The following is a 22,229-nucleotide window of genomic DNA, read 5'->3' as shown; positions in this document are numbered from 1 at the left end:
GCTGCACGTTCTCTGAGGAGTTGGTTCCCTTGTGTACAGCAGTTCTGAAAGACTGAGGGACACCTGCAAATCCCAGACAAGTGACAGGGTCTCCTTTTCCTACCTCAGTGCTCCTCCTGGGAGCAATCTCCCTGCAAGAAAAGAGGGCCTGTCTGGCAGATCAGATATTTGGGCAAGACTAGAAAAAGGGAGAGATCTGTTACACAATGTTCCATTTGCCACTAGTTACTCTGGAATACAGGATTGCATGGGACTGCTGAAGTGCTACTGAAGCTGGATGCTCGTTTTCATACAGAATCAGCTTGATAATCCTTTGCTGAAAAGGTGCAGTTCACAGCTTTGTAGGTTAAACAATAGTGAGGCTGTGTATGATCAAGTGTGAAGAATTTTCTTGCAGATGAGACATTGATAGCTGCTCCTTTGGGACCCTTCAACTGGTGTAATTTATAGTATCACACTACAATTGACATGTTTATGATTGTGCCAATAATTCAAGACTTCTTGAGGCATTTAAACAGGAGAGGTAACTAAATGATTAATTTTAGAAAGAAGAGAATGGAACAAAGCCAAGACTTCTATCTTCTTGAAAAAGAAAAGAGCCTAAAATGAACATCTTGGCTACTTTACAAGACTAGAGAAATATTATAGACTGAAAGACTGTTTAATTTCCTAAAGTGTTACTATTCCTTGGAGATACAGTGATGAAAATAGAATTCTTAGAATGAAGCAGAATTTTACTTGCACTAAAACAGAAAGATTCATGATCAGGAAAGTTGCTTGAGGAGGGGAAACATCCCACCACTGTCAACGCTTTATGGGGACATATTTGGCATGAGCATTGAAAAAAACCAGACTAATAAATGGTGACCAGGTAGGCAACTTCAAAAACACTTAGAAGAACAGATACTGAAAAGTTATGACTGGTATTATTAAACATGAGAAAGTAAGGAGTTTCATTATACATACAATAGAAGTCCAACTAATAAAAATATTGACACAATCAGACTGATAATTTAAGCAAAACTATCTGTGGTAAAAGTGAAGATTTGCTACCTCTATAAATATATATATATATAATTCATAATGACCTACAAGGTAACATAAGGTGCATCTCAAAAGGTCATTTCATACTCTCAAGAGGCCCAAACACCTAGAAATTCTCTTGAAGCAACTACTTTGCACCTCCTTACCTCCAAGAGCATATATGTGAAAGTCTGCAATGCCATAAAACACGTGCTGATGTTGTGTGTGCCTTCTAAGGAAGAATTAGTGCAAATGGCTCTTAGAACAAACAGCACCTCTTTTACTCTCCTGCCAGCTTCAGCTATAGCTAGGCTGTTCTACATTCTTTCTTCGAAGACTCTTGTTTTATTATTTTTGGGGAATAATGGCAGCACCATGAGAATTCTGTTCAGGTTCGAATCAAAACCTCTTCCTTTCACTATCTGGGGAGCACTCATGCAAAGCTCCCCGATTCAAGTGAAGTGAAAAGTCCTTACCTTCTGTTGGTGATGTCTTCAGATGTCTGCAGAGCCCCTCTGTTTCCCCATATGTCTCTTTAATTTTTACTACTGCTTCTGTCCCTCGGAGTTCCATGAGGGAGCGCAGTTCTTGCAGTGTGCACCCAAACTCTCCCGCATGGTTGGCCTCATTTCTTTGGTTCTTGGAATAAAAATCGCTATTTGTCATGTCACCCATCGTGGCTGGTTGTATTGCTCCGCTCGTTGTAGTCGATTACAATCTTAAAACTGTTTTAAAAATTGAAGGAGAGGAATCTTGAATTCCGGTTTAAGAAATTAAAAAGAATCCAGTGTGTGTCCGGCGAGCGACGTGGAGGATTTGGAGGATGCCTCTGGCATGCAAGGTGTCCCTGACTGACTAGTGGTCTGCAGAATGGCTGCTTTCAAGGCTGCAGACCAGCTCCACTCCATTCACCATTTCCCATTATGTTGCACCCAAGCTGTGGAATCTACATGGTCATTTCTTCCTCGGGACCTTTGGGAACAAGCAGAAAGGACTCATTACAGGAGTGTGCGACAGCGCTTTACAAAAGGTGATTTTTCAAATTTAGTCTGTCATGGCAGGTGGACTTGTCACTTCAGAGAGGCTGTGTGAGATGTCCTGTGAGGTGCTGCAGCACCGACAGCAAGGATAACACCAGCTCTGCCTTAGATAAAGCTCTCCACAGCTAAAGCACCAATAGCGGTGTCTCTCACTTTAATCAAGTCCCAAGAGCACCCGCTAAATGAGATGACTCATGAATATTAATAAGTAAGCGATTAGTCCGGCATGCAGGATACACCTCCCGGTACGTGCTCTGCTTCATACAGCTACATCAGCCTGTCCTCTGACCAGAACAAAGCCCCTGATAAAGGCTGAGAGGTGACACAAATAGGTTAAACACGACTAGTTTTCATAATGGGTTAAAGCAAAACTGTCTTTCAGCGCAAGGAGAGTGAGACTGGTGGAAAAAACTAGAGCCATCGTTACAATTGCAGAATACATTTCAATACATTACATCTTGCAGCCTTGCCTTCTGTGCAAGGGAGCACAGGCCAGCAAAGAGAAAACACTGGGGTGGCTGGGTTTGAGCAGCCACAGCTCCTCCTCAGCCAGGCACCCACTGGGTCCTGTCCCCAGCACACCCAGGATGGGGCTGGGTTCTTTCTTTTTTCTTTTCTTCTTTTATTTTTCCCCCCCTTTTTATTTTCATTTTTTTCCCCCGTGTGCAGTGTTGAACAAGTCCCATTTGGACCATCTGGGAGACAGCTGATTACTTGCTAAACCCAGCCTTTAAAACCTGTTTCCCCTTCCCATATTCTAATGAAGTTGGTTTTAAATACTGCTGAAACCAGCTATTATATTTGGCACGCAGAGTTTTAAAAGAGATTAAAGGTTTCTTTTTTTGCCTCAAGCGGGTTAGTGAGAGTGCACTGTCTAATCTATAGGTCTCAGAACAGTTTTCATAATAAAAAAGATCTTTCAAAGGGCACACCAGCAGCCTAATGACTGACCAACCTGTCACAGGCAAAGGGCATATGTTGAACTTTCTAGGCACAGTAATACACAGTGGAAATGAGTACCCAGATAAAGCACATAAAGAGGATCCCGATGTGTTTGAAGTCCCAGTTTTATATTTGTACAACAATTTTAATCTCCCACCCACATACAGTTGACATAGCACGTAGGCTCGGTATTTCCACTACCTAACTCTGTTGCATTGCTCTGCACATGACAAAAATCAGGCCCCCTGGATGCACCAATTCCTCTGCCCACGGTGGCACTGCCTGCTTTAGAGCTGCCTAACAGACCTTGCTCAATTAGCCAAACTGAACCTCTACCAGCCCTCTCATCCACAGCTTTAAAACTCAACATTTCTTTGATTTTTGTGGAAAAAAAAAAAAGAAAAAAAGGGAAGTACCAGCTTTACTATGATATTACAGAACACAGTTAAAATAGCAGCCAATTGCTACACCTTTCTTCTACACATCCTATTTATTGATATATATTCTAGTCTTAAGAACTTCTGCCACCTCACATTTCACATGTTGCTTTTCACGTTCACTAGGATTTCTGCCAAAAACGTGGCTTACAGTGAAGAACAAAGAGAAACTAGAAGCAGTAATTAAAAAAGGCCAAGCAATAGCCAAAGAGGAGATGCTGTGCCCTGTCAACACGTTAAGCTCTCCATGCTGGGCAATGCTCACAGCCTCGATTCATCCCTAGGTATGGCACACAGAAAAGACCTGACTCACACTATTTGTCTGTTTGTAAACAGGGTGGGTCAGTATTCTGAACAGAAATAACATCAGCCTGCAGCATTATTTCGAAAAAGTTGCAGGACATGGATGTCACAGATGCCCAGTCAAACAGATTCCATCCCAAGGGGCACCGAACAGCCACGACCTCGGCTGGTGATGAGCTCCTCCTTCCTCCCAGCAGCATTTCAGACTCTTCCTGGTGTCAGCTGTGATAAGCTGCTGCTGACAGTCACATCAAAATGCAGATTGAGATTTGATTGGGAGGCATCGATGATAACAACGAACAGCTGAAATGACAGGCTGCCTTTTACTTCCAGTGGCAAAAAAAAAAATAAAAAAAATCTATTCCGAGATAAATTCACTTCAAGATTTTGAAAACTGGGCATCTCAAAAGCCATGATGCTAAGAAAAAAAAAAAAGACAAATAGCAGAAAAACCACACTATTCACCTAGCCCTAGCTAGTCTTGTGAGCTTTTTAAACATTCCCCTAATAAAATAAAATTATTCTTATACTGTTCCATAACACTGCAGACAAAGGATAATTATTAGTATTTTCTGAGGAGACCCATCTACTGATTTAATTCATGATGCAAAGGGTACTAAACACAGCAAAGACTTTTTCTACATGATTTTTCTGTGGGATATGTCCACCCCTCTCAATCAAAGCACCTCTTCAGGCTCACTGTGCCATCACTACAAATTAATATATTTGCTTCTATTCTTAGAAATTCTTCGTCATTTGTCAGCCACAGCAAGACAGTGCTGTTGCTTTTTAGCATGAGTCATTTGCCTGCTTAATTTTTAATTTCACCTTCAATGAAATATTAATCAATAAACAACAAATATGAAGTTTACACTTCCTTCGGTGCTTTAAAAACAAATCCCTCAGAGTTTGTGCTGCTCATGATTCACCCAACGCTTTGCCACCAAGGAAACGGCACCTCGCGTTTTCTTTGAAAGGCAGATGGTAAAACACAACAAGCACGGAGCGTGACTGACACTATTCACTGATAGTGCATCTCCCTAATCCCGTGGAACAAGATATGCAGCTTCCATCTGATCCCTGAATCTCCCTTAGGAAAAGCCCAGGCACCCTGCCAGGGCGTGTGCTGGGTTAGCAGGGCTGACACGAGACCACCTCCCCCCTCCCACGCTGGGAATATTCCCCTGACAAAAGGAATGAGAACTCAACAAGCTGTGGCTGGCATATGGCAACATTCCCATCGGAGGGGCTTTGCCTCTCCCAAAACGCATCCGGTTACCAGAAGAGGGTGAAACTTCCACGGGTCTCCTCCACGAGAAATCTGCAAGTGCTACGCGAGGGTTTCGGTGGGGTTTTTTGGCTCGGTGTTTTTCGGGGGAGGATGAGGTTAGGGAAGGGATAACATTACAAAACACACTCACAACATCGATATTTTCGAGATGTAGATGTAGTACAGGTGAACTACCAGGCAATCCTGACGTTAAAAAAGCAGGTGATACTGATACAGTTTTCAATCAAATTGAACAACCAACAGGATCTTGTATCCTAGTGGCCTAATAAATAAAGCAAGCTGAATTTCGTGCTCTGGGTGCTGCCTTCACTGGCAGTAGCACCAGTCTGCCAGCAAGTCACAAGGGATTTGAATCCCCCTGCTATGGACTAAACTACCTGGGGAATAACACCTCTGGCAGTCAAAGGGAACATGACCCAGCAAACCACAGGTTTCAGCAGCAGAAGGTGCATTGCCCTGGCAGTGGAAAACCTCCAGGGAGCTCAAGGACTTCTCCCTTCCTTTTCAGATGTGCCCTGAGTCCCTTCAGGGCCTCCAGGCCAAAATTTCTCAGCCTCTTTTTACCCAAGATCCATTGAATCTCTTTCAATGCAATGACCACTATCTGTGATGGGCTTCAGTGGGTTTAACTTATAACCAAATGCCTCCCAGAACACAAAGAGCCACCACCCTCAAATTCTGAGAGCACAGCTTTTCACACCATCATTCCCTCCTCCACTGGGTACATTTGAGCTCATCATTCCCTAGGAGAACAACTTACAGGGGAAAATGGTCCCCCTTAGACAAGCTCAGCAAAAGAGAAGTAAAAACTCCAGTAACTGAGAAACTCATTTCACCCACAAAGTTGGACTGTTCTCCCAGACAAAAGCATTCACTTGTCTCTTTTTACTTATTCTTACCAATGCTTCTGAATCAAGAAAACTGAGTAAAAATATATCCCAAAGTGCAGTTTGAAAACAACAATATGCTGTGGCCAAGGGACAAAATAGCAGCCCACCTAGATCCTCTTGGGGTAGCAAAAGACTTTACATACTAGAACAACTGAGAAAAATACTGCCCTTATTTTTCTCATTAAAAAGTCAGAATATAAGTCTGGGATTTTGTCACTGATGTCGTGGATTTTTGTTGTACAAATGCACTACAAACTCAAACTGTTTCCTGTTTGGTTGGTTTTTTTGGGTTTTTTTCCAGCGTGACTGTGTCTGGAGGAACAGGCTTCCATTCCTGTAGAGCCCAAGTCAAATATTTTTCATCTTCTAGCTGCTTAGAGGAAATGCATGCCAATTAAAACAGAAGCAATTTGGATGAGCTAACTGCAGGCCTGCTGGGAAAACTATTCTTTGATTTCCCTAATCAGGAAAAGTCTCATCTTGGAAGCTTGTAAATATTTTCACAGTGTGTTAGAATGTAGATATCGTCACTATGTGTTCTGACATCTGATTTCATTTGGACTTCTACTGGCAGAAAAGTTAATAGCTGGGTAATGAACCAGATTTCACCAGATCAGAATCATAAGACTTGCCTTTCACAGTCCTTGAAAGTCTGGACAAATAATGGTTTCACAGTGAACCAGAAAAAAAGTAGGATATATTCATAATTTGACTGTTTTCTTTTAACTGTCATCTAAGATCGTGGTAACTCTGCTCTCAAAATCTGCTGATGGAGGAATTGCCTGCACTAGAGGATGAAAAGGAAATCACCCACAGTGAGGGCAGAGATCAGCAAATCCCAGGTACGATTCACTCATTGTGCAACTGGGAAGGTGTCACACTGAACTGGTTCTCCTTGAATTAAACTGAGGGAATTAGCAGTTCCCAGCCTTCTGCATGGAGCATTACTGTCCCACTTGGGTTTTTACTTGGCTGTAGATAAAATGCCAGCTGGTCCTTGGGACCTATAGAGAACCTCCAAGTAAGGGGGGAAAAAAGCACCGAAGCATCGCATTTTAGTGAGTACAAGGTACACAACCAGACTGCATTCATTGCATTAGAGACACTATTCCTTGATAGAACAGCATTGGAAGCAGATTTAATGGCATTTTCCCTTGAGTCTGAACAAAATCATCTGAGAGGGATTTTTTCAGCCTGCAGTGCCTCGAACTTTGACGTGAGGTGCTGGTGGCAGCAGGTTGACAACACGTTGCAGAGGATAAAAACTGCCAGCAGACCTCTGCAAGGTGAAAACAGCTGAGGAAGAAAACCATAACCTGCTCTACAGAAGTCTCCAGATGTGTGAAATAAATCAGGTGTGGCCCAGCTGTAGCACCTTTTACAATTTCTTGTTCTTTCTGTGTCAAAGACAGAATGTGAATATAATCTTTATGGATCAGAATGAGATTGGATTCTCCATCCAGTGGCCAACAAAGTTAATCAAATGCACCCAACAATGCTCAAACTCATACTCTCTTAAAACAAAAACTGGCTTTGAAGCTTAATTACCAGGAATGCAGAAGATGCAGAAAGAACTAAAGAAAACTACCATCTGAATAAAAGCAGTTTGGCACCTTTACAAGCACGAAATTTTTGTTTAACACCCAGAAGTGCAGAGTGGATAAAGAAAGAGAAACTGAACTTTGTATCTAAGTGTTGGCTGAAAAACATTCCTGACTTCATCCTCACATTTCTTCATAAATTTCAAGTTGCCTGAAGTTAATCTGTGCATCCATAAAGAAGCTGTGGCTGCCCCATCCCTGGAAGTGTCCAAGGCCAGGTTGGACAGGGCTTGGAGCAGCCTGGGCTAGTGGAAGGTGTCCCTGCCCCTGGCAGGGGGCTGGAGTGAGATGGGTTTAAGGTCCCTTCCAACCCAAACCAGTCTGTGATTTTCTGATAATTCATTCATGATGAGCACACACAAATGAGACATTTGATGCTTCATTCAGTTGTAGCTCTTAGACAGAAATATATTTCCCCTGATAATAGGATGACATTAAGACAATTAAATAAAGGTATTATTTTAAAAAGATTACAGAATGAACACGTAAAAAAAAAATAAAACCACAGGTAACTACCTATTATAATCCCTTAATAATTATTTCAGTCCTTTCAGTATGAACCCATGCCTCTAGTCAGCCTGGACTTCTTGTACCAGTTTTGCTAGCAGGTAGGATAAATAAAAAAGGATTCCATGCCTAATGTAAGATACCATTAAAGATTTGAAGGCAAAAAGGGTAATGTCACAAAATAAACATTCATTAAAGGGGCACAAAATATCCTTAATTTCAGTTATACAATAAACCTATTCACTTAGGATTTCTATCAAACAGAATCTAACTCTTGCACAAATTTGATGACATTTTTTTCCTCGCTGTACTGGTAAACTGAGGGCAACTTAAAATAAGAGTTGTGAAACAAAACCACCCCCAGTGCCTGCTGCAGTGAACAGTAATGCAGTCTGTAATTTGATACCAAATCTGCTTTCCACTGTTCCTCATGTAAATGGCTACAGCAAAGCCAAATGAACTACTGACAGGAACAAAAATACTATTAAAGGAATCAATTCAGTCGCATTAAATCAATGAAATGACTCTATCAGTGACTTCTGGGGCACTGGATCAGGTCCTGCAGATAAAAACCTTCCACTCCTGATGCCAGGTCCTCGCTCTGGGAATGCTGTCAGCAGACACACTGCGATGAGGAACCAAATCACCTTCGGGATCGTCGGTTCCTGAGCACTTTTCCCAGTTCTGGAATGCTCCAGGCTCAGCCACGGAGCACCTCAACACCTGCTGACTGCAGGAACCTGCTCCCAGAGCCCCCCACAACATTCCAGATGCTCACAGAGACATGACCTGCTCTGCAAAGAGATTTTTCCAGTAAAGTCTGTACCAGTCACCAGTTTTAAGAGCTCGCTCTCGTGTCTTGACATGCATTTTTTCTTGTTTTGATTTCAGTGATAAAATGAAAGGTTATTTTTCATGAGCTATTTATTCTCCCAAGGCTCCAATTCCACACTGCAAAGTAGGTTTGGGGTTTCTTTTATTCACTGCCTTCCTACACACCACATAGTCCTGCTCTTGGGGTTGTATTTTTGGCACTGAACAAAGACCCATTCTGCACCCCATAAGCTTTAGAAAATTCATGTTTTCATGTATAACTGCACTGATTTTATACAGAGACTAACAGCACAGTTATTCCAAGGAACACCAACTGTTACCAATTTATCAAAAACACGGCTGAGAAAAAAGCTAAGGATATTCAGACTTCAGACACTCAGATATCATTAAATAAAGTAGATGTGGAAAAAAAAAATCTATATTGAATGCTCTAAAAGCAAACAGAGGATCAGCTAAGGAACAAACCCCAGCACAAACCCAGGATCCAGAACAGATTACTATTTATATGCAGAGCTGGGGGACGTGGAGGGAAACCTCTTTTTTAGCAGAAAACGCAGGAAAGATACATTGCAGTGATACCACACAAATGTAGTGGTCAGGCACAAGCTCATCACCATCATCTCCAGGACAAAATGGTCAAAATTTCTTCCATTCAACTGAGATGCCATTTTTTCCCCAGAAATTATAGTTATATTATTATATATGTGTGTGTATATAACTACAGTTACATTATTATATATATTACAATAAAATATTACGTATTATTATGTTATAGTCTATTACAGTATCAAGCCGGGGACAAGGATGAAAAACCCTATACAAAAAAGAGCCCCAAAACTCACAAAACTCCAACTCAGATGTTTTCTTTATTTTTTCTTCCTTAAAAAGCAAATTTTTGAAACACAAGCACTAAAAAGATGAAGGTTTTTATCATTTACCCTTTGTTTGTGCATTTTAAATACCACCAGATCTCTTAAATCCAGAATTTGAATTACCACGTGACCTTTACCATCAGCAGATATCATCAGCTTGAAGCACAAATTTCAAGGGAGTTTGAGAAGCCTGTGCTTTCACAGTCTCTGTGCCTAGGACCTGATTATATCTCATTTTAATCGGCAAATTCTCCAGAACATCTTGAAAGAAATAGGTTGTCCAGCTCTTCCAACAAATAGAATCTTAGGCTTGACAGAGTCTAATTAAATGCAGCTGATACCTAAAATTTTGGGACTATTTTTCAGTCTCTGTTGAGAATGGACGCTCAATTTGGTTCCTAATTGTTACTTTTTTTAGTCCACTACTGATCATTTCACTATAAAAACATTACATGGCCTCTCTAATTTTCATACCTTAAGACTACCCAAATATTTAATAGTACCATTAGCACACATGTACCTTGAGCTCATTGGACCTTCCTTTCTCAAATTTTTTAACAGTATTTTACAGACACTTTTAATCCTAAAAACTGAGACTAATTAAGATAATCTTATCTATGCCTGGACAACCTATCAGATTTTTCATCAATAAACTACAACTTTATTTTGTGATTCCTGTGCCACAGCACGCCTTCCCTCCTGACTCTGCCTTGGGGGTTGCATCAATTCACTGCAGGTTTGGGAGTTCTTAAGTGGTAACAGAAATATTTCCAGCACTGGGTAGAACATTGTCATACCAGTAGTTGCAAAGACTAAAAGAGGCCAGCACTTTATTACTTTTTAAGCTGGAGATAAATGGAAGCCTTTTCCTGCCTTATTAGGAGTGTGAAGAGCAAATCTGTACTTCAGTGGAGATCTGTACTCCAGTGGAAAAGCTCTCATTGATGTGAACTATAATTTTGCTGGTTTACTTTTGTTAAAGAGCTGACAGGTGTCATGTTTTCCATAAGTACAGATCTATGAGACAACAGAGAGAATAAAAATTCAAGAAAATCCATAACTGGTCAGCTGCAGCAAAATGCATTTTGGTGTGTCCTGTTCTGAACTTCGAGGCCCCAAACCAAACCCCACTGGGTCAACAGGCATTTCTTTACAACAGCTCAAACTGTAAGGATAAACCAGAATAAAAACTGAGCCCAAGCCACTGAACAGGGTAAACAGGTCAATGGTTCTGTGCCTGATGAAAAGTTAGGGCTTCTGAAACAGAAGAGAGAATGGCCTGAGTTGGAGGAGACCTAAAGATCATCTCATCCCACCCCCTGCCATGGGCAGGGACACCTTCCACTAGCCCAGGTTGCTCCAAGCCCTGTCCAACCTGGCCTTGGACACTTCCAGGGATGGGGCAGCCACAGCTTCTCTGGGCAACCTGTGCCAGGGCCTCCCCACCTTTATTATGAAGAATTTCTTCCTAACAGCTACTCCAGACCTAAATTACATCCAGCAGGTGAAAGTCCCAGCAGCTGATTATTTTACTAAAAACACCTGCTTAAATAGCAACATTCCTGGTGTAGCTGATTGCTTAGGGAGTAACCCAGTTTCTCCTGGAACCTGCTGGAAATACCTTACAACATAAACGATCTATGGGCAAGATTAAATCCAAATATTTTTCATAGAAAAGACCTTTCCTGTATTTCCATCTAAGTCCACACTTCTGTAGTGTGATCAGTGTTGACACTCACACCCCTAAGACAGAAGTTCAAAATTCTACACAGCAACCCATGGGAACCCTTTCAGGGGGAATAAAAAACTACAAAAGCCCTGGCCTTGTTCTGCTGTTTCCTCTGTTCTTCTGTCAGCATCTATCACATAAATCAACCAACCATTAGCACTGAAAAGGACTGGCTGACTGCTGTTGGTCGTGCCATTCTATAAAAGAAGTAAAGAAAATCAGAGCAGATGAACAGACCTTCAGCCAAGAGACAGAAGGCCAAAGCACAACCACACTAAAATGGAATCAAATTGCTGTATTCAGCCAAAAAAATGCTCTAATTTCAGTATTAAACATACAATAATGTCTTTTATCTAAGAGTGGCTTCAAGACTGAAAGCAGAGAAATCCATTTTTCAAGAAATTATTAGTATTTTTCAGGGAAATAGGACTGTTCAGCAAATGTATCATGTTTCTCATGATACAAAACTCCATGAGAAACAGTCGGTCCAGGAAAAAGAAAAAGGAAAAAAGAAGAAAAAAAGGCCAAACACAAAAATCCTACCCCAAACAAACTAAACCAACTTCCATTCCAGTCTACATTTGCAGTCCTATCATCTGCCACCTTGGTTTCACTGTCAGAAGCATCTTATTGTACTATTAAATAAAGATATAAAACCATGAAACTAATACTGCAGCTTTTAGTGCAGCACCATTGGCTGTTAATAAGATTCAGAAAATCCAGCTTCCATGCAAAATAACTGTAAGCAGAATAATAAAACAGAAAGAACACGAGCTATGAAAGCAAATCATCTGGTTGTTGAAAAAACCCAACCAATATATTGTTATTTAATGACTGAATAAAAATATAGAAACATATACAAGTGGAATTGAGGCACATTTTTCATATGCAACGTTCCCATAATGGCTGTAGAAGGAAACTGCATGCTTTAATCTGCTTTTCCGAACATATACATACATTTTCATTTTGTTAAGAGTAAAGTGAGGTTTTGTATATTTTTATTTAAAAAAAAAAAGAAAGGCAAAATCTTTACCAAAGATCAGACTATTTGATTTTTGGGGTGGGATGCACTTCTCTAAAATGAAAGTAGAGAGACCAAATTATAATAACAGCTGTGTTTGGTGCCACAAGGACCATCTAAGACAGATTTTTGCTGCCACCTGCTTAGTGTGTCATAAGAGACCATTTTAGTTAAGTAAATGTATAAAACCTATAAAAGCCTATCCTGCTGCATGCCTGTACATTGCCTACCTGTATTACATATTTCTCAGAATTCAAAGGGAGCATGTTGAAAATATAACAAATTTAAAAATCAAACTTTAACAGGTTATAAATCGCTAAAAATTAAACTACCAGCAGTTGAAAGCCACCAGTTTACATGTTAAAGTTCCTATAAAACTTGCCATCTGTCTAAATTTCTTTTATGCCACAGAACCTTCAGTGCATCATTATGCAAACCCCAGAGGTAAAGAAAAATAACTCTTTAGCTTCGCTGCATCTTACGGAAAACAAGTTTTGTGGCAGAAGACAAAAGCTGTTACTTTTCAAAAAATCCACATAAATAATTTTTACAGTCACACCAAGATGCCAAGCTTTACAAAAATTCACTTTCAAAGGTGAAACCCTCCATCTTTGCTGCTAAAGAGAGATGCAAACCTGGGGAGCTTCGAATTCCAGCTTCAGATGCAAACATCCTCGGCCACGAGCTCGCACAGATCTTGCAGGTAATATAAAGTTACAGCAACAAAATGCAATGGAAATGATGATTTGGTTAGAGGTTCCTTCCAGGTTTGGAAGAGAGGAAGCAGGCACCTTGTCTGCTCCCCAGCTGAAAGCAAAACCAAGAGCCCCCCTTCCTTCCTGATTATTATCACCTGCCATGAAAACCACACATGATTCTTGTCCTCTTCAATCAGGGGAGAAGAAAGAGAATCACTCACGTGGGATAGGATCAAACACCTGCCATCAAATTCTCAGTCTATAAGAAAATCAAATATAAACATATGTTCTCTACAGTGATTTACAAGCACAAACATCTTCACTGCAAGGAAAGAGAAGCAGAGCTGCTGGAGAGGTGACTCTGCACCACGTAAATCCATGTGAAAGCATGAGAGAGAGGAAAAAAAAAATCCCCCCAGGACTCTGCTGTACAATAGGAACTGTCAGCCAAGGTCACTCTTAAGAAAGAGAGCAGCCAAAAAGGAGGTTTTAAATCTCAGTGGGCATTAGCTGAAAGACACAGAGTGATGTTCTGCAGTGATTTTAAATAGGACGTTCACAAAGGATTAAAAAGTATATGTCTACCAGTCAACCCTATAAAAATACCAATTTTTTTGTTAATTTCCCTGCACTGATTATTCTCACACGCAGAGAATCAAGAAATTGTTTGGGAATAGAAGCTCAACAAACTACAGCTCTACAGAAATCATAGCCAAGAAATCATAAATATCTCAGCCACAAACGTGGCCTTGCTCCCACCCGCCAGAAACACCTGAGGATGGTCAGAAACATTTACCAGCCCTGCAAGAAGAATAAAGGAGCAGAGTGAAGGCCGTGCCCAGGAGCTGACAGGCTGAGGGGGTGTTGCAGAGGGCACTGGGCACTGTTGGATTTCAGCTCCTTCTCCCTGGCACCAGCCCATGCCACCTGGCCCACGGGAAGGCACTTTCAGGGCGCTCATATGTGGACAGAATTGGCGCATTAGTGCTAAAAGCCGGCTCATTAAACCTAAAAATTCCTCGGGAAGAATAAAAAAAAAAGGAGTTTGGGGAAGAGAGATTTCCAAAGAGACTGTTCTTTAGGTTCAGCTTTAAGGAAAGCACCAGTTTGAGCGAGTGGTTTTGAAAGGGAAAATAAAAAACCCACTCTTCCCTCAAGAATGTATATGGTACAGACACCACTCTCTTTCTGCTTCACAGAAGCAACATTTGGAAAACTACTTAACCTTTCTATTTTTATCTGGGTGCATTCAAATTACCAATAATGTACAACATGCTGTAACAAAACCACTGATGTAGGGTATAATTTTCCCTCAAGCACATTATCCTAGCTGGTGGCTCAGAAAAATAAGCTGATAAAACAGCAGCAGACATCAATTGATGGATAAAAAGCGATCACAGCTATGTAGAATGTTGCTGCCCGACCTTAAAATCATACAATTAGCCAAAAAATATAAGCAGCAGAACAGGCCATAGCAACACCCATGTATTATCTATGGGGTCATCCCAAAAATCCTCCTACAAACACATTTTTAAATAGACCATCAGATTATCGCTTCATAATTCAGCTATTAACACACAGATTTATTTGAAAGCCATCACCATGCCTGGTACTTTTATTAAACATCTTCTTCCCTGTCAAGTTCAATCGGGATCTCATCCTAACCATGATGAGCTTTTAATTTTCCATGCTATTAATAGCAACTTAAAAATAAAATGTTCTCTTTTGAAGCTGTAAAGCTGTAACTTTCTTTAGGAGCTGCAAGGGGGAAGAGAGATTAGTCTTTCTACTCTGCATCTCTTAAACTGCATTAGCTATGTGCATATATGGGAAAAAAACCCAGGAGAACAAGTAAGAAACAGGAATTTTCTCTAAGAATACTTCAAGTATAACTCCCTGTAAGGATTTAGCCTGGCTGCAGCAAAGTAATCAGGAATTATCAAAATACAGGAAATAAATACTTAAAGAATTGCCATGAAGGCTCTGAATCATTCTCAGTGACTCTCTTTTGCCCATCATCACTAGATAATAGATTAATGAATGACATAATTAGCTGCAGGATACACAGACTCCTGTCCAGCAAAGCCCTTTCGAGTATCAGCAGATACTCGAATTTCAGCACAATTGGGGTCCTCATTAATTCCCCAGCAAATGAAGAAAGATGGAAAGCTAGAGATGAGTATCATGGCACTCTGTGCCCATCTGACACATGGATCAGATGGTTCCAGCTGCTTTTCTTCTGCTGCCTGCTTCAAGTAAGGGCAGAAGGAGAAGGTACAAAGTTGTTCACGAGCCCTTTCTGGGGTCTGTGTGAACACCATCAATACAAAGCACACTCACTTTTAGCATCGTGCTGCAGGAATTTACATCAGTGATATCAATTCCAAGGCTATCACTGGAATCAGAGAGCACCAACAGCTGCAGAAAAGCCAAAAGTCAGTAATTTCAGTGTGATCCCACTTAGACCAATGCCAGACAAGCAAGAGACTGTTGTATACACTGAGTGCTGGAAGGACCTGCCCTCGGGCTTTTCCACACCTCTCCCAAGCTGTCTCACTCCCCAGTTTGCAAGATGCCTGGTTTCAGGGGGATGATTAGAAGCCCGGAGCACCTCTCCTTTGAAGACAAGGCTGAGAGTTGGAGGTGTTCAGCCCAGAGAAGAGAAGACTCTGGGGAGACCTCAGAGTTCTTCCAGCGCCTAAAGGGGCTCTGAGGGAGCTGGAGGGGGACTTTGGACAAGGGACTGGAGTGACAGGACAAGGGGAAATGGCTTAAGCTGAAGGAGGGTAGATTTAGGTTAGAAATTAGGAAGAAATTCTTCCCTGTGAGGATGGGGAGGCCCTGGCACAGGTTGCCCAGAGAAACTGTGGCTGCCCCAGCCCTGGAAGTGTCCAAGGCCAGGTTGGAGGGGGCTTGGAGCAACCTGGGCTAGTGGAAGATGTCCCTGCCCATGGCAGGGGGTGGGACTGGATGATCTTTAACATCCCTTCCAACCCAAAGCATTCTGTGGTTCATGATTCTATGACACTGGTACACGACCAAGGCACTGGACTGCTCTGAGATGTATTTTCTGTAACTGTCTAAATGCCTGTGACCTTTCTTTTAGGATATGGGCCTTGCCACAGCTATTCAAGCCTATCTTTATCTAAAGATTGGAACACTGAAGTGTGTTTTAATGAGGGATAAACTGAGACCATCTGGATGTCTCAGCTGCTACAGAGCATGATTGTTTGCTGATTTTAACCGTGTCTCTTGCAGAGAACATAGACCTGTGTTGCACAAAGTGCACTAGCTCAGCTTGATTTCTCCTTGTAATCAAATGTGTTGATCTAAAATCTATTTCCAGCAAATTACTTGTCTGTTTTGGAAACAGCTCCCTCCTCATCTCAACCACGGTGATAAGCGGAGAAAATTGAGTTGAAAAGGTATTTTTGCAAGAGGCTGACAGCAAGCATTCTCAGGGAAACCTTCCATTTTGGAATATGACCACCATTTACTCATAAACTACATACCAGGTGCCAACTTTATGGATGTTGTATTAAGATCTGGATTTTTCTTTTTTTTTGTTCAGTGGTTTTGGGTTTTCTCTTTGTTTGTTGGGGTAGGGAGTTGGGGGTTTTCTTTTTCTTTACACGCATTTTCTGTGAAAATATTTGGTGAATAATTTGTCTCTTTCGAATGGTGGTGGCACTGGGTCAATTTGCATTTCTTTATGCATATATTTCAGTTGTTAATTATACTGAGTACTGGATAATCATATTCTTAATAAACTTCAATATATCATTTGTTGACCTGTATATATTCTGCGAGGAGTCTATTTGGAGAGGTAAAGTAAAAAACTACCTTTCTTCTTTTCTTTTTGGGGAGTAAATTCCTATATGGACATAAAAGTGGCAGCACAGCACAAATGGAGCAGCAAAAGCCTCTTCCCACAGCTCCACAGAGCTGCCTTTTCCTACATTACCTCGCTGGTGGAAAAGTATCTTAGTTTTACGTGGCTCAGTCGAACTGCACCATTTGTCTGCAATTACCCAGCAATTTTAGCTTAGCATAAATCTGTGATGTGACCAAAGGGGGGGCTTTGCACAGTGCCTGCTGCTCCTTTCAGCCAGCAATGCTAATGAGTGGCCAGCAGTGAAAGTATCCAACTGCACTTGGATGTGCCAGCTGAGGTCTTACACCTCACCACGCAGAGCACAACCTGCTTTTAGTCTCAAAAGTTGAAACCGTTCTACTTTGGCAGGAAAAAAGAAAAAAAAAAAAAACAAACCACCCAAATCACCACAGAATTAATGGTCAGCAAAAGAAACTCTGAAAATAATTTTATGGATTTATTATTGGAATATTCTTGAGACAGCTGAGACTTCTGCTCAATTCTCAAATTAAATAAATGAGTGGGAGGTTGAACCCAAATATCCCATGTTCCCCTAGATTTTTCTGTGTCAGAAGACTACAGGCATTAATGATCTGGGATACACTCCAAATTCTAAAATCTTTAGCAAACTTCACAACTGCTTTTGAAGAGACCAAACCTGGGTTTGGAGATTGAGGGAGAGTGACTGTCTGTGTGTGTAATGACCCACCAAAATAACTCAGACAACATGCACCGTTCACAATTTAAGATTAAAACATTCTGTTTGAATTAGTTTAAGTGCTGTTAATTATGCATTCCCCAAAAATGACACCTTGAACTTTAGATTCCAAGCAGATCTTAAAATTAAAAGAGTAAAAGCAATAACTATTCTTGTAAGAAGAACTACTCTGGGGATACTGAGAGCTTAAGAAATTTAGCATATTTTTAGCATATTTTTTCACTTCAATAAAAAAAATAAAATAAAAAAATTAAAATAAAAAAAAGATATTCTGTTGATTTTACCTCTCAAAAAGGGATCCAACGCAGAATGTTTTGGCTTTTGACTATAAAGGGATTATTTGAAAATGAAATCAAGACTTGAGTTTGTTTCCCAAGAGTATCAATAAATGCCTAAAAGGGAATTTTTGAAGAGGTATCTTGAGACATTTGGGAGAAATACCCCCCAAAACACCAAGACAGATTGATTACTCCCGTTTCTTAAGCTACATCTAGTACCACAGTACATTGCTTTATGGATTTGCTGGGCTCTAACTTCTTTCAGGAGAAAACACTGCTACAGAAAGATCAGTTGATTTCTGCAATACTTTGATTCCCAGTTCTAAACCAAAATATTTTTGATAAAACTGAATTCTTCATGTCACAACAAAACTTTTGAAAGTCACTCATCACCAGTGATCATAGATCTGCTAGAAAGCCACTTGGTTTAATCTGACAACAGGTCCACGAATATTTCACCAGTAAAGGATTCCAAAAGAAATGCATTTTGTCATTATGGATGTGGACACTTCCACAAATGAACCAATAGAATTAAATCTCTCCCTCTACAGGTAGAAGTGGTAACAAAGAATTACCAAATTCTCCAAAGATCCACGCTAGTGCTGAAGGTGTCTGAAATAGCTAAAATTATTAAGCATAATATTGTTAACCAGTACTATTATTATATTATTAACCATATCTGTGGCATGGTGTGTACAATGTGTACCAATTGAAGACAAACAAGTCTTAAGTACCGGGATTTCCATGATTAATCTGTTTGACCCAAACCCCCTGCATTGGTCTAATACCTGAAATGTGCAAGTAAACAACAAATGTAATCCAGCTGTTTCCAAGGTTTTCACACTAATCAACTCCCACATATTTTCTAGAGAAGCAGGTTTACACCTCCTGGCAACAGATTGAGTTTCCTTAGTTATGTTTTGTGGACCCATCTGAATTAACTCAGACATCAGAGACCTGAAATTACTATATTTCTGATAACTTTGAGCAATCTCTGAACACGTGGTTTTTTTTTTTTAATCGGGAATCTTACAGAGAGAGCACCCCCACCACAATCTCCAGAATAATGAAAGAAAATTGTCAAGTCACCCACCACAACCTTTGCATGTTCAAATACGACTCCTAAAAAAAATAAAAATACAAGCTTATCTCATAAAATTAAGCAGAAATGATCAAAACATAACCCATGTCTCTGATTTGCATGCACCTAACCCACGTGCTATCACAAAATGCACATCCACCCCCTCCTGATTTCAGTGAGCAGCTCAGCCAGGTTGTGGACCAACAAGAAACCACCTCTTGCTCCAGCCTATTTCAACCCCATGCTCTCCATGTAAATCAGTGCAAAGTTTTTCTAGGTGAGCATTTTAAATAAAGCCAATTTTATTCACATATTTTCCTGTGTCTAATTGTTTGCCTCCTTTGGAAATGAACAGAAAATATTTCCTCAGAGGTGCTCCTTATTAACCTGATGTTTATCTTGCTTTTTGTCTCTTCTTGCAAGAACAAAACTTAATAAGTTCCAGCCCAAAGTATTTGTATTCCGTTGTCAAAAAATTACTTTTAGCACTTGGGAGTCTGCCCCTGTGGAAACACAGTGAGTAGAACAGACCCTTTCCCATCTCTGTAACAGCAACTCGAGTGACCTTCAGGAAAATGTACAGATATGAAAAGTGTGCGTCCACCCTGAATTTATTTAACCACTCCTCAAAGCTGCAGTTCCCCAGTGTCGCCCCAGCGCTGCCAAAAGCACGTACAGCTCATTTGAGCAGCCTGCAAAGCGTCCTTGTGGCACTCTGTGCGCTCGGGCTCGGCGTTGACATCACAGGCAGAAGGCAGTGACACAGGAAAAGCTGCGTGTGTGCTCCTGGTTCGCTGCTTCTCTGCTTGACCTGATCTGCCACTTGCAGGCGCACAGGAACAGCAGCTTATTTGCTGAATCTGTTTACCCCGCTGTCATTCAAGACGTAGCAACGATGCTTAAATAGGCAACAGTCAGATTAATATAATTGAGGCTGCGGTTCAGAGCAGACAGGAAGTCGGGGGGGAATCGCAAAGCGCTTTTTCTCTTATGATTAAAACATCCCCAGGGTTATATCAGTGTAAAGGCACCCGGAGCAGGGATGCACAAAGCCGGAGGACCAGGAGATGGGAGCGTTTTCCTTTTTGGAACAGCTCACCAGCTCGAGAGGAAGAAACATGAATCACGCGAAGATAAGTTGCCATTTTAATTGCATAAGAAGCACTGGTGGATTTGTCATTCCTTGTGACAGAGTTTGTTCCTCAGAGTCACATTATAAGCACAGCTATATTGCTGTTGTGTAAGACATTTCATACACCAGAGTGACATCCCAGTACACAGATACAGAAAGCCTCGTAAACAGCCTGTTAACATTTACTCCAGTGAGAGAGAGAGATGCCTCTCTGCTGTTCCAGAACAGAGCAGAAAGGCTGTCCAAACATAACAAAATAAAAGCAAATAAGGAGCAAATCAGTGACTGAGAATGACTTCAAGTCTCAGCACACTCGGCCTGACTAACAAACCACACATTTCTTGGTACTGGCATTGCTGTTTACAGTACAGGGAAAAACAGGCAGCTTGCAGGTGGCATCCTCCTGCAGAGACCTGAACACAGATGGCACAGGAGAAAGTGGAGTGACACTGCTGGTATATCCATTTGCTGAAGACTTTCAGTCCATTTGCACTTAAGCTGTTTAGTATCTCAGCACTACAAATCCCAAGGTATTTAAGTCTGAATCAGTGGTCCTCACAAGTTGTCAGGAAAGTCCAAAGAGCAATAACACAGAGAGTAAATTCTTAGTGGTAGCAAAGGGCTCCTCAAGGCCTGTCACACATGCAGCATTTCACAGGTCTGGCCACGTCTGAAAGCAAAATGTCCACAGAGAGAAGAGCTGTGCTGCAGCTGGATCTGCACAACACCAGCATCCCCCAGCCAGTAACCACTAACTTGGTTCCTGGTTACACTTAGTACAACAATTTCGGTGACATTTGCCCTAGAAATGAGCCCTCCATCTCATACTAAAGCACACAGGAGCCACCAGTGGAACAGCACACAGGAACTATTTCTGTATCTGTGCAGAGCTGATCTTTGCCTTTTCTCTAGCCTAGATTTTGATTTCCCTTAAGTGATCAGTGTTGGCCTAATTCTACTCCCATTTACATCAGTTGAAGCTTTACTATCAACTTCAAAGAAAATGGATTTAACCCAATATAGTTCATTTTGATAAATTCCACTTTAAGAGAGAAGGACCTCTGCTTCTCCAGCAGAGGATAAGATGATATATTTTTACAACAGGCTTCACAGCCAGATGACATTGCTGTGCCCTACATTCACATTTTGGTTTTGAGCAACGCTGCAGTTTTGAAGTAACTCCTCCACCCGTCGCTGTTTCTGTCTGATAGCTCTGTTTGGGGAGCAGCTGTGGGGCTCAGGAACTAGATTTCTTTTGGAAAAGGCAAAGCAGAGGCCCTGCTGCAGGTTCACACCAAAAGCATTGGGCACATACAGATCAGAAACAATCAGGGGCCTTTGGAAAGCTTCCAGTCCCATATAGGGAGCACTTTCAGCCCACAGGCACAGACTGAATCTAGTCCCACATGAAACCTCCACAGACACAGAGGCCTCAACACCGACTGCTTCAAGCTATTGATCTGCCTCTAATGCACCAAATGACTTGCTGATGGAGACACATTTCGAACTCTAGTTCTACTTCTTGTCTCTATAATCTTTTTATTTCCCCTGACTTGCTAAATAATTCACTCAGCATTACTGATCTTCACAACTTTCTGTGTCTTATCCCCAGATTCTTATTTAAATTGCATAGACTTCCTTTTTGGATTATAGCCTCAGAGTTTTGCCTCCCTCTTACGGGGAACTGACTCTAATTGTTAAAAATTCTCTCCCACAGTTAACCTTCTGAGGCACTTTAGACACAAGATCATTTTTTTAGCAGTGCATTAACCTGTAACTTCATATCAAGAAAGCTTCCCTTTGTAGACAAGGGTTCTGTAACATCTTAGCTGATGCATTAGGAACAAGAACTAAAGTCCACCTCAGGTACCTGCAAATCCATTAAGAATAAAATATTGTAAAGGAACCCTAGGAAAATAACCCTTCAAATAAGGGTCAAAACTCAAAATCAAATCACT

At 41.1% G+C, this 22,229-nt stretch overlaps 1 protein-coding gene across 16 annotated transcripts in view; it reads right to left on the bottom strand.

Annotated features, from left to right (window-relative positions):
* The window catches only part of ATP2B2 (ATPase plasma membrane Ca2+ transporting 2), a 410,039-nt gene that overhangs the window by 173,712 nt on the left and 214,098 nt on the right, over nt 1-22,229 (bottom strand). For 15 of the 16 annotated variants that reach the window (XM_017830953.1, XM_017830962.1, XM_017830965.1 and 12 more), the window contains one exon: nt 1,500-1,995. In XM_017830953.1, the coding sequence (XP_017686442.1) occupies nt 1,500-1,698 (199 nt within the window). In that variant the 5' untranslated portion in view covers nt 1,699-1,995. Of the gene's footprint in view, nt 1-1,499; nt 1,996-13,409; nt 13,432-22,229 lie in introns of those variants that run through there. The other variant, XM_017830959.1, reaches the window with a different exon arrangement.

The sequence above is a fragment of the Lepidothrix coronata genome, unplaced genomic scaffold, assembly GCF_001604755.1.
Source record: "Lepidothrix coronata isolate B3197 unplaced genomic scaffold, Lepidothrix_coronata-1.0 Scaffold186, whole genome shotgun sequence".
Lineage (NCBI taxonomy): Eukaryota > Metazoa > Chordata > Aves > Passeriformes > Pipridae > Lepidothrix > Lepidothrix coronata.
This window is presented reverse-complemented; position numbering and strand designations above follow the sequence as displayed.